The 13,280-nt window shown below is 44.2% G+C and overlaps 1 protein-coding gene across 3 annotated transcripts in view; it reads right to left on the bottom strand.

Annotated features, from left to right (window-relative positions):
* Positions 1-13,280, bottom strand: part of PCTP (phosphatidylcholine transfer protein) — a 108,279-nt gene that overhangs the window by 46,598 nt on the left and 48,401 nt on the right. For 2 of the 3 annotated variants that reach the window (XR_010591885.1, XR_010591884.1), the window contains exon 5: positions 12,063-12,139. Coding sequence is in view for 1 of the 3 variants with exons in the window: in XM_042841027.2 (XP_042696961.1) it covers positions 12,123-12,139 (17 nt within the window). In the remaining 2 variants the exon portion in view is untranslated. Of the gene's footprint in view, positions 1-12,025; positions 12,140-13,280 lie in introns of those variants that run through there. The other variant, XM_042841027.2, reaches the window with a different exon arrangement.

Raw genomic sequence — 13,280 nt, 5'->3', positions numbered from 1 at the left:
AAGAAATTCTAAGTGATGGGCCCAACCAACTTTGTTAAATTCTGAATCACGTAAACAAAGTTCTATTCTGTGTAGTCCTGAGACTTCTCTAGGCCAAGTAGGCACAAAGGAGTTGCAGGGGAGGTGCCTCAGATTAGATGCCCAAAACACTCTGGAGGAAAGTCACCTCTGAGCTGCCTCTGCTGCAGTCCTGGGCTCATGTTCATTCCAGGGTGAGCTGGGAGTGGGGCAGAAGTGGGGTGTCAGCAAGCCAGGGGCAGGATGGTCCTTGCACTTCACTTATTCTGCACATGAGGTCACTGAAACAGGCGTGCAATTCAGGGCAGCCCACACCCAGATGCTGCTCAATAGATGATAGACAAACGACCTCCTCTCTGTCCCCACATTGGCGTGAAGCGGATTCAGACAGCATACAGTGCAAAGGCTCTCTCAGGAGACACTCAGCATCTTGAAGAAGGATGGGACCGACTTGAGCAAACCCATGTAGATCTGTGTCCAGTGACTGGTTGCTTAACTGCGACCAGAACTGGAGGGAGATCCCATTTGTACAGCTCACTCGCTGAAAGGGTCTGTTACAAAGCTCACTGGCTCAGAGTGTCCCCTTGCAGCATAGCGTGACATTGCAGCTGCGCTGCCCCGGCTTCCCCACAACCACCTGGAGCCTACTCCAGGCAAAGATGTGATGCGGCAGCAACTTGGCCCTCCAGCTAAATCCGCCCCCCCCCCCCCCCCAGGGAATCCAAATCAAAACAAACAAAACACCCAGTCTTTGCCTCAATCTTAAACTGGGCCCAGTCCCTCCTTCCCAATGGGTCTGTCTTCTCTCCTCTAATTCAAGTGTTCTTCCACTCACCCTTTAGGCTCAGCATTCATTCTTCCCAGGCTCCTTTCCATCTCTCCCCGCAGCCCCTGTTGGGCTCTTTTGGCTTGCCCCCTGCTCTTTCTTGCATAGCCACTGCTAGGCCTTCCCACCTGGAGTCTTTCACAGGCCTTTGTCCGCCTTGTGCCGTTCTCAGGATTCTCCTCAGCCTTCCGCTCTCCCCTCCAGCTAGATCTCCTCTGCTGGGCTTCCTTCCCCTTATGCCCTCAACCAGCGCAGGTGTAGCAGGCAGGGCGAATTGAACAGGGTTGAAAGTCCCCAGGCCTCCTGGCCTTAAAAGGGCAGACCGCCCTGTTCCCGTGATACATATTAGTGGTATTAAAGCCAGACGTGGTGAGTCAAAACAATGTGCAAAAGTTGAGCGACACCAATCACTGGTCCATCCATTCTGGAGAGCGTTCATGGAGCTGAAATATTCTACCAGAGCACAAACAGTCTGAGAAATCTAGCTAGGAATGAAAGCCTATAAAGGCACAGTGAAAATTAGATGCAGTCATTATTAAACTTGACTGAAACTGGAGTTTGGGTTTACAGGGGTTCATGCAAACCTCACTTGGGTATCAGTTCATGGGGTTTCCCTCCACGTGAGTTTCAGATTTACCTGTTCAAACAAGGTGGATGCTCTTGCGGCCAAGGCACTGGACTGGGACTCAGGAGTCGTGGGTATAGTTCCAGCTCTGCTGCAGGCTTCCTAGGCACTTCACTTAATCTCTCTGTGCGTCAATGTCCCATCTATACAATGGGGCCAATAGTACTTCCTTTCACACACTGTTTGCCTGTCTTGTCTATTTAGACTGTGACCCTTTCAGGGTGTAACAACCAGGATGCAAGTGGTCTGGCATAGCAGATAGGACCAGGAGTAAGGCCTAGTGCTCAGAACTAGAGTCACAGGTCTAGCCAAAGTTCAGAACTAGAGTCAGAAATCCAGAGTCAAGCCAAGGGTCAAAGCCGAAAAACAGAGCCGGGGTCCAAAGCAGGGTGTGATAGTGGGATCTGTTGTCACATCAGGCCAGGGACTGCTGAGTTGTACAGACAGCTTCCTGAATCATCATGATTAAATAATGCACGTGGACCAATCAATCAGTGGTCACAGAGGATGCCGCCAATCAGGTCTTCCATGGGTGGCACTTCCCATGATGCTTAGTTTCCCAGGATTTATAGTGCATTGATCATAGTTCTCCTGTGGCAGTGCAGAAGTTTCAGTAACCTGGAGACCTGAGTTCTACTCCTCCCAACCCTTACACAGGGCAGAGCTCTTCCTTTACTATATGTATGTACAGCGCCCAGTATATTGTGGTGCTTAGCTGTAATGTAATACAGATATTGTAACAATAATATAACAACCCAAACAAACAACTTGGTTTTGGCTCAAAACCACCCAAAGGCTCCATCTTTACGTGGCCTGCAACCACAAAACCATATTACTTAGGTCATTGGCACCCTACTAGTAGTTTAGCTAGATAGTTAAATCAGCTCCGATTAATCTGAAACTCAGCCCAGATTTGTGAACCTTGGAGAACCTGGCTCAGCTAGTTTTGCAAAGCTCTAATAATGGGGAGTGAGTCAACTATTCAAAGCAAATAACTATTCATGGATCCAAGATGGAAAACTTTGGACCCAGAGTTTGAATCCTCCAAAGTTTGTTGGGTTACCAGATCCAGGATTTTGGTTCAGACCCATCCTTGAGTAAAAATAACAAAGAAGAAGAACATTACCCAAGAACACTATAGATTGCAGTACATGGGAACACCAGTAGATGGACTATGGATACGTGGCCAACCTTTTGGATGCTTTTTTTGAAGCAAATCATCTTGACCTTTGACTTTCATTGATTATAAATTTACTGAGCAGAAAAAAAAAACTATATGAAAAAGTAACTACTTGGCATCCTTAGTAGGTACTTCTCTAAAGTAAATACATTGGATTTCAGAAAAATATATATTTTTATTACTAAACAGTTCCAGTCCACATTAAAGATTAACTGCCAGTAAAAACGTCATTTTGTTCATGTGTTTTGTTTTTCCTTTCAAAAAGTGCTAGCTTGCTACATAAAGCATATGAAACAAAAAAAAAGGCTAGTTTTTATTTGCCTTCCTGAAAATAGCTTAAGAATAAACCATTTTAAAAATTAAAAAGACTATGCAGCTAGACCGACAGTGAAACTTCAACCCTGTATCCTTATAAACCCTTGCAAATCAGGTTCTTACGAACTGATAATGAGCATTTTAACTAAGGTATGTCATCTGATGTTGCTTTCATAAACCTGATGGTTTCTGTCTCCTATCAGTTAAATTGTTAATATTAATATCTAATATAAATAGTCTAATTAAGAAGATTTGGAGGAATCGTTGTTGATAGGATTGGTATCATAGGTATTACCATACTGCCCTCTGGAGTACAGTGACAGCTCATGCATTTGGGAGAGATTTACAGGACTCAATCTGCTATCCCTCTTTGCTTCCCGGGGAATTGCCACCTCAACACCATTATACTGCACTGTATCCTTAGCGTTTTACTTAGAAAACTCAGAGGATAAAGTGTATTATTCATAGGCAGTCTCATCTGGAAACACTGGGCTGGATTCACCAAAAGAGAGAACAGGTAGATACCATCCGACTTCATTTTATTGTGAGTAAACTCATGTCTACACTGCCTCACAATTCAGATTATGGGAGTTTGAATAGCAGTGTGCACCAAAGTCTTACAGTGTAACTCCCCCAGCGTGGATGCTGCGGACGCGAACTCAAAGGTTCCTAGTTCTTGTTAATGTAGTCCTGTTTAAAGAAGATTATGTAAACGCGAACTAGGAGCCTTGTGGGGTTCATGCCTACAGTGTCCACACGGGGGCGTTACAGCGCAGCACTTTGGTGAATTTAACAGACCATAATGTCTCAATATTTCATAAATTACAGGAGCAAGAAAATATACTGCCCCAACTATAGGATTCTTAGCTTAGTTTTATTCAATAAAAATACACAGTTAAAGCAAAGCACAGTTTCTGCCTGGATCCTTTAGATGGCATGCTACATTCTGTGTGATTCAGTGATGTAGGTAGGGGGATTCAAGCACTTGTTCCACCGCATATAACTTCAGGTGAAAGAAAAATGCTCTTATTTCCATTCACCCCGGCACAAGGATAAAGCTTTGTGTACAGCGTCGCCTTGCATCCAGCTAACGGGGCAGGCAACACAATGTTGTTTAAGGTGTTTGATTTCTATTGCTAGAGGTATGGATTCAAACTTCCTGGATAAAATGCATTTGGTGGCCTTGACCTACTTCGTACTGGAAGCTGGCTGCCAAACCCTGCCCTCAGTAACACCCGTGCAGCGCCCCTGAAGTTTATCATGGTGCCAAGGGTAACGGAGGGAAGAATTTGGCTCTTTATGTACGCCCACATCATCAGGCCAACTGGCAGCATTCACAGGGGAATAATAGGAGTGTTGAGGGCAAGAACTGAGGAGCCTTGGCAGGGCGGTGGGGAGAACTGCACAGTGCCTCCCTACAGTATGTCTGGCCTCATGAAGCCAATGCTATTAGTTTTTCCTAGTTGCTGGAACTGGCCACACGCAAAAAAGCCTTTCATTGATGAACTCTGCAAGATCTCTCCACCGTTTTGAGCTTGTACAGTCTCCTGGTACATTGCACATATCGGCACTGGGGTTTTTTTTCCACATCAGACCTAGATTGTAAGCTTCTTAGGGCAGGGACTGGTTCTTGTAGGTTTATGGACCACTGAGTAGACCGGTCCTTACCATCAGCAACAAACAACAGGTGCCAAAATTCAGAGCTGCTGTATAAAATACAGACACCAAACTCTTCTCATGCAGCCCAACTGCTTGCTCTCATTTTGATGCTGTTGTGTTACTCAGTAGATATTCAGGGCCAGCTCTTAGTCCCCATGAAATCAATGGAAAAACTCCTGTGGGCTTCAGTGGGAGCAGGAGGCGGCCCTCTGTGTACACATCCATACTCGAGTCGCTCCTGCATGACAGCTCAAGGGTTTGGGTCAGTGGTTATAAAAGCGGAAGTATTGGTAGGAAGTCTCCAGTTGCTCGACCTGCTGTAATAAATCCATAGGCTGCAGGCAACAGACCAAATCACAATATCAATCACACACCCATAGGCCTTGAGCACAGCCAGGGCACACTAGCTCCATTAATGCAGTCCTCTACCACAGGAGCTAAAGGAAATCTCCCTTATAGCTTAAGGAGCAGCGGCTAGATTACAAGTTCACGGTCACTCAGACAACACCATTGTGCTACTCCACCACTGAGGGGAAAAAAAATATGCTCAAGGGCCAGGGTGCCAGCTCCACAGGAGGGCCAGTTACACTCATGGGCAGGATCCTTAACTCCCCTCTGTGACATCATACCAGTTACAGCGCTCGAGGAGGGACCCAACAGCAGGAGCAAGTGGAGAAATCTGCCCATGCCAAACTCATATTCACACACACTGCCACCTGAGGGCCAGACTGCCATATGCCTCAAGGCCTAGTCCACCCCATCACAGGGCTGAGACAATGAGACACTGGAGCCGCGTCCATAATTTGCCCTTCACAATGAGAATAGTTTGCAATAACTAAAAGGAACCAGACATACTTGGATCAGTTCCCAACGCTAGAGCTGTTCTGAGAAATATTTGCACCACGTTTTAAGCCTCCTCAGACTCAGCGTTGGGTTGGCAGTTTGCTACGGCCAGGAACCCTGGCACTTGTTTCTGGAAAGGATGGAAATTCTCTGCACAGCCTGAAAGCTGGTCAACCTCCTTTTCCAGGCCACCCTCACTTGCGTCCAACCCTAGCAGACATCTCAACTCCACCGGCAAAAGCCAGGCTGCCCTTAAAAACCAACAACTAGGGTAAGAAATTTTTGCCTGGGTATTGTTTGGGTGGGGCACTAAAGGGTCAGCTCGAGGGGAGTTCCCTGTAGTGTCCTGAATTCATCAAACATGAACCTCCAAAAGAAAGAACTTGCAGGGTTGGTTTCCTTGTAGACCCTGTGACCCTGGCTCAGGCTGTGATCAAACTCATGCAGGGTTCCTGCTGCCCCCAACAGTTACATACCCTTGTCTTTTATGGGATGCTTTTGTTTCCATGGTAGTAATTATATCTTCATAGTCCGTAGTCAGGCAAACCAGAGTAAGACCAATCTGCTTTATCTGCCAGTCAGTCATGCTGTGTTGTCATAGCCACAAAACGAGGAGGCAAAGGTCAGAGCCAAAGGCCACTTGGCTTTGATATTAAGCTTGCAGAATCATTCACTGGGTGAACTGAAGAAAAAAATGACGACAGAAGGATTTACTTTCTAATCCTGTCTATTTGCAAGAGCCTTTTGAACAAACATCAAAGCAAGATGGGCAGGTAAACAAATAATTGGGAAATGCATGGAACATGGTGACATTATTGCAGGCTAGTGCCGTGTGAAAGGTCCAGATAAGAGATCCCCGGTGAGGGAGGGCAAGGCTAGGATTCCCATTTTACAGGTGAGGAACTGAGGCTCTGAGACTAAATGACTTGCCCAAGGTCACACAGGAAGTCTGTAGTGGAGCAGGGAATTGAACCCAGGTCTCCTGACTCCCAGGCTAGTGCCCTAATTGTTGGATAGCTACAGAACTTTTTAGCTGCATAATTTTGCACCCTGTTAAACTACATGACAAGTTCCATAATAGTAGTTGGTGTTCTAGCTACAGTTCTGGATCCCTGAAATTCACCCTGTAGTATCAGGTGCTTCCTGGCTTGTGGGGGTGATATCCATTGAGTAACTAAGAGTTCCTTAAAAAGGGGCACTCCTCTGTCTGTGGAACAGATGGAATTCTAAGCTCCAAGCCTATAGCACTAACAGATACAGCTCACAAAGTTTAAGAATCACCAGAAATGAATTAAACTCTCCTATCACCCATGCCTGTTCAATTTGCTGGAAAGAAGAACAAAGAGACGCTAAAGAAAATAAGACAGGGTGAGCAAAGAGCATCTTGCTGCTGTGTGCAGAGGGAACCCCCTGAGTGAGCGGTGTGGAAAGACAAAGAGCTCTGACGCATGGTACAAATAATAAAATCACTTTGATGCCAGGAGCCAGTATCGTGGGTGATACATTTGCAGTAATAACAGCCCTGACACTCACCTCAGGGGGAAGAGGGTAAGCTGTAGCTGTAGCTGAATGAGTCCTGTAATCGGATTCATACACAAAAGTCAGAAAGATCATTTCAGTGAGATGAGGAGAGATGTCACCATGTAAATCCACAATGAAACCCTGACTGAGGTTAATGAAATCACATATGGTAGAGGAGAAAGGCAGAGAGACATAAAAAACGGAGTTGCATAATGCAACATCTGATTCTACTGCTGTTGATGATGTTCTAAGATGGACTGAACAAAAATTAAATCTCCAGTAATGGCTGGAAAAAAGCCAGGGGAAAAAAAGGATCATTTCAATGAGACGTCACTAGGCTAAATTGCTCAGTTATTGTTTGGCCTTTGACACCAGCTAATTTCCATCTGATGAGGATCTTGCCCAGTAACTTAAAGAGAAATGGGATGGAGAGGTATACGAAAGGGGACGAGCTTTTCATCCAGGAAACCTGGGGTTCGGTTTCAAACCCGTTGGAAGCTGGAGGTAGATGGAGTTCCATACACTTACATTGTTTGAATTCGGAAGTCAAATTCAGCCATCTGTTTATAAGTTCTTCAGGATAGGGACAACATCTTCTTGTGTATCCTGGAAAATGTTGAACACATTTTCATCCCACTCACAAATATACTGATATTTCCACTCTTTTGGGGGAGGGATAAAGCAGGTAGAAACAATGTATTATGAATATCTTGTGAGTGAAAAACTCTGGATTTTGTCAAGACATACCTGCATACTTCAAATCAGAGAGCTGTCAAAACTGATATTCACTTTGTTTTGAAAAAAGTATTTATATAGAAGACTCAGTACAAAGAATTGGATGAAATTGCCACGTCTGGAATAGTTTAGGATCTATGAGACAGATCCTCAGCTGCTGTAGATTTCTGTAGCTCCATTGAAGCAACAGAGCGAAGCTGATCTACACCAGTTGATGTCGGTTTCCCCAACTTCCTTCCCCTGTACACATTGTAATGTTACAAAGATTTAAATACTGCAAATCAGACAGGCAAATTGTAAGAGTACATGATGAGATGTGAAATCTCTCTTAAGGGATGTTTTGTTCTCTGCTTTCTGTAACTAAGAAACCCATAATCACTGTCATAATTTCTTTAATGCTAAGCTCCGATGGAGGAAACGGCAGGCACTGCATCATTCAGAAAAAGCCTTCCCTGCAGGAAGTGATTGCCCCGCCCCCACAAACTTATCACCAGGTAAACAATTTGACACTTGGCATCATATTTAGTTTGTAATGATGCAATAATAATAACTTACAATTATATAGTAATGCCCGATCTGAATGCAAAGTACTTCACAGACCATTGACAGAGAGCACCCACCCACTATAACAATGCAGTCATATCTGGAGGAAAAAATGAGAGCAATTCTGTACCAAATGCAAAATACAATAGTATTTAGAAGGTGAAACAATGAATAACTTCTCCAGCTGAAATATAGGGGGAAATTCGGGCAGGAAACGTTTAATGATTAGAGATGGCCAGAAAACAAGATTTCCATTTTATGAAAAAAATTCAGGGTTTGAAATTTGTTTTCATCCTGCATTGGAATGAAAATGAGACCTTTCGAAACATGTTATAAAAAGCTCAGAGAGGGACCTCTAACCCAGAACAGCTAATAGCCTGATTTGGGGCACACGCACAGGATGTGGGAGACCCAGGTTTGAGTCCCAACTCTGAATCAGAAAAACCAGGGACTTGAATCTGCATGTCCCACATCCCAGTTGAGTGCCCTGACCACTGGACTATGGAGTCAGTTCCTCTCTGTCATATTCCTGGACCTGAGAAATTTTCATTAAAACAATAGGTTTCTGCAAAAAGTTTTGGTTTTGACAAATGGGCAGTTCCAATAAACATGTAATTGAAAAATTGCCGACTGGCTCTAGTAGTTGCCCAAGATACCACAGTTAACATACACCACTATTATTGCTTATCCAAAGGCTGCTCACTCCAATGGTATAGAACCACTAACACACAGGTAGGCACTGATTCAGGGAAAAGTGCCCTTTATACTACCATGACCACCAATTTCAGGAGGGGCTTTGCTTGAAGGTTTTCTAGCCAGCTACTAACCAGGTCTGGTTCTACTCTTGAAAGACAATGGGCCAAGGTAAAATGGCAAAGACATCAAGAACTCGGCTGTAAAATGAGTCATTTCTAGTTTTAGTGAAGAGTAATGTATCTACGTTGTTTAAAATAGCTCCGGGTTGAACATTTTTCATTGAAACCTTTCCCCCCAGTTAAAAAGGTAGGAAATAGCCTATTACATGCCCATTGTCATGTGATATAGCAGAGGAAGGGTACAGTCCAAATGAAAGCATCCATTCTCTGAGAATGTGATTACCTCCCCCGCACAAAAGGCCTTATCCACAGCTGGAGGAAATCGGTGTCACTCCATTAACTTCAGTGGAGCTATGCTGGTTTATACCAGCTAAAGGTCTGGCCCACAAAGTTCCAGGTTCTCTCTTTTAAATCATCTTTCCTATTCAAAAACTATCAAGATGATGTTTTAGAATTTCAGTGCTGAACAATCCTTCCATTTCATGGCTCTCGGCATCTGTTATAGTGTAAAGCATTGGAGTCCAGATATTTTAATGGAAACAGCAAGAAATGGAAGGTCAGAAGAGTTCAGAATCCATCTATCTCAGTTCTTAGATTGTGCTACATGCCATTGAAAAGAAATAAAATGGGCAATACCAAGGCTAATGCAATGGTAAATGGGCTTTATACCTATAATTAATTGGTTGGGGTAAAAGGATGGAAGAAATTCTACCCTCAACCTAAGGGCAGGTCATGGAACTGCTGTATAGTTGCTCTGTGGTAACTGCACGTGCCCTCCTGCATGCCCCCTTCATAGAGTTAAAGGATGACCAGTATAGGTGCATGCCATGAAGGGGTGGGAGTTTTCTGTAATATTTTTTATGAGTTCTATGTGTGCCTCAGTTTGCCTCTGAACTTGGCATTGCTACCCAGAGGGTGCAAAAGGGTTAAGTCTGCTCATGGGGGGCAGTCCAGGATATGAAGCATGTTGCATTGCCGTCTAGGCACAGCCAGTAGGGTTGTTATGGAACTGGTTGAAACTGACCCAGATCAACAAGGGGTCCAGAGGGAAAATGGAAGCCCCCAACAACTCCACAAATTGACACTCAGCCGTGAGAAGCTCGGGCAGGTGGGGTTGTGAACTCAGCATGGCCCTGCCTGGAGACAAAGGACTGGGAGGTGACCAGCAGGAAATAAAGTATGGGCTTCTGGAAGAGACTGACTGCTTTCTTCTGGGACTGACTAAAGAGTCAGAGAGAGACCAAGCCGGAGATGGAATCCATTGCAGCTTGGCCAATGGATCATTCTGGCTTGGCTGATGGATTGTTCTGACTTGGCCAGATGGACTATATTTTAACCTTCATTTCTCTGTGCTAAGCTAACTTCCAATGCTCTGTTCCAAATCTGACTAATAAATCCTGCTCTGTTTTGAAAACACAGCTCTGTGTCACTGCAAATACTTGTGTAACGACAGACCCTGGTCTCCAGCAGGCGGGATTGAACTGGGAACCTCTGGAGCTTAGTGCATGAGCCTCTACCGCATGAGCTAAAAGCCAATTGCCTGTTAGCTAAGGCTGTAGGGCAGACTCATTTAACTCTCTCTCTAAGTGGTCTCGGTGCCACTAGGTAGGACAGAACACCGCACCCAGGAGGTGTGTGGGTTACACTTGTTGGTGTGCATTAGTCCTGAAGAGTGTCCATGTCCCTCACCAGGAGGGTATCTCAGCTGGATTGGCTGGGCAGAGCTCATGGCATGAAGCAGGAGTGCTGGATCCCAGAGGCTCCATCTCAGAGGTGGTGTGGCTGCATGGCCGGCTCTAACACACAAACGGGGTTCCCCCAAGAAAGTGTTTAAAAGCGGGGGCATAGTGGTTCTGTGACACGTCATTGGCCATTGTCCCACATCACCACTGAGTTAGGAGTGTGCCAGGGATGCAATGTTTTTCAAGATCTCATTCCTTCTAGCAAATGGAAAACAGCATTCTGACCTTCCATGTGTGGCCTGCATACTGAAAACACCTTGCCTCCTGCCTCTTCATTAACCCTTCTAGTAGCCGCCTATACATGTTGAATAGCAGTGGGGTTGGGGGGTGTATGTATGACAAAACAGAACCCTGAGGCACCCTGCACTTGAGTAAGTGGATCAATTGCCCACAATTACCTGTTGCAATCTCTCAGAAAGAAAAGACTTCTGCAAAAGGTCCACAGGAGAGTCAACAACATCTCACCAACAATGGAAGGCAGCTCATAGATCTAGTAATATTAGCACCGACTCCTGAGTCTCCGACCCAAAATTCCCATGGCACCGCTCCAATATCACTACCCACAAACATTTCATTTTGTACCCAGGTTTTGGATGCAGTACAAATGGCTGTATTGCTCATGTGTCAGTCCTAATGACGCCGAGGATTTCACATGCAGAGAGAAAGAGTCTTACATCTGTGTGGATTTAATAACGGATTTCTAGCGTCCTTCTCTGTGAATGAAAGCATTAACACAATGAAGTAAACAATTACATTAAACCAAAAGAGTCGATATTCTCCATGGAATCACTTGACAAGAAGCATAATAGGTAATAAAGCCCCGCAGAATGCAAACTCCTACTTTAATCATATCTGATATGCTAAAACTATTACTATCATTCAGTGCAGCAGAACCAATCTGCTATACAAATTGGGAGCAAATCCGAGTAGGAAAACACTAATTAATATAAATCAAATGCTGTGAGAAGCCAGTTGTATGTGCAGCATACAAATAAATTGCAATCAATTTCCCATGCAAAACAGCCTTCCTAGCAGATACAACCATACAGTAAATATTTCGCGTCTACAGACTACTCAGAAGTGACTTTCTAATTTGAGAGAAATACACATTAAACCATACGGCTTGATGCCAGAAACACGAAGGACTCGCTTTAAAGCATAATATTTATTCTGGGTAGCATATAGGAGCAGAGCATTTTCATCCGTTTACAATAATTTTCTGTTTGGTGAATTTACTTACAGCAATGGTGAATTTATCTTCTCTGGTGCTGGAATTTTGTCAACAAAACACTGTTGGGCTTCACTCATCCAGAACATCTGAAACACATAACAAGAAAGAGATGGAATTTTTCAAGGGAAAAGGAAAATAATAAACGCCCATCAGAAAACCTAATTCTGCCTACAAAACTAGTCTGACATCTCAACCGGGAGAATCTTGACCCCAGGGATTCCCTGGTTGCCTTTTTAGTAGCTTTGCCCATACTTCCAGTCCCTTGTGATTAGAGCAAACTTTCCCATGCTGTTAGTAATTCCCATCTACTATTTACATATAAATGTGATGGAAGGACATGCAATCATCAGAACACAACACATTTTTGCAGGCTCAGAGAGGAACACGTGCATCATGTTTAATCAGTAGAATTTACTAGAGACAGAAGCATTAACTAGGATTCTCCTGGCTGCTCTCTCACATTTTAGACCTGCTGTTTCCCATCTTAGACCAGCAGTGTCATTTTTGTAGCTAAGATCCTTACTGAGTTGTCTTGTCAAACTTATTCCATTTATGCAGGTGTGTTGCTTGAAATCTGCAGATCTTCTTCACCTGCTTAATGTACCCTTTGGAGATTGGGAATCACACCATAAGAGAGAAACGTTGGTCTTTGTACCAAAGGAAACAAAAATCCCATGGTACAGTATCTGAGCATTGAAGTCATCTCTCTTCCAGGCTTGAGGACCTGATCTCCATTATGCCACTGGAGCAGATAAAACTGCCTTCCCTTTCATCTTGCAACCTGACTTGCCCTCTCAAATCTTTTCCCTGGATGCTGAATTTTCAGCAAATCCGATTGGTGAGGAGGGCTGCTCCCTACATACTTGCAGCAGCTTTTCTCATGGCATCACGCCTATCATTACGCTTGCCGAACAAAAACAGTTCCAGATCTATCATTAACAGCTCCCGGGGTTGTTACTTCTGCTTCCTTTTCTATTGCCTTGGTGGCAACAATGGGAGATTATTCACCTTGAAAGGAATATTGATTTGTCAATGCACATCAAGCCTGTTTTGATCATAAAGTAAGGAAAGGAAATAAAGTCTCCCTTCAGTGAGCAATAACTATATTTACCATTGTTTGGGGTTCTATTCATTGCTAATGGGCAGGTTTTCTGGAGGCTTTCTTCCTTCCTTGGTAGCTTATGGGGGAATTTATTGTTCGTGAAAGCAAAGGATTTACAATACAGA

Source organism: Chrysemys picta, chromosome 12 (assembly GCF_011386835.1).
Source record: "Chrysemys picta bellii isolate R12L10 chromosome 12, ASM1138683v2, whole genome shotgun sequence".
Classification (NCBI taxonomy): Eukaryota; Metazoa; Chordata; order Testudines; family Emydidae; genus Chrysemys; species Chrysemys picta.
Note: the sequence above shows the minus strand (reverse complement) of the source record. Positions and strands in the feature narration are given on the sequence as shown.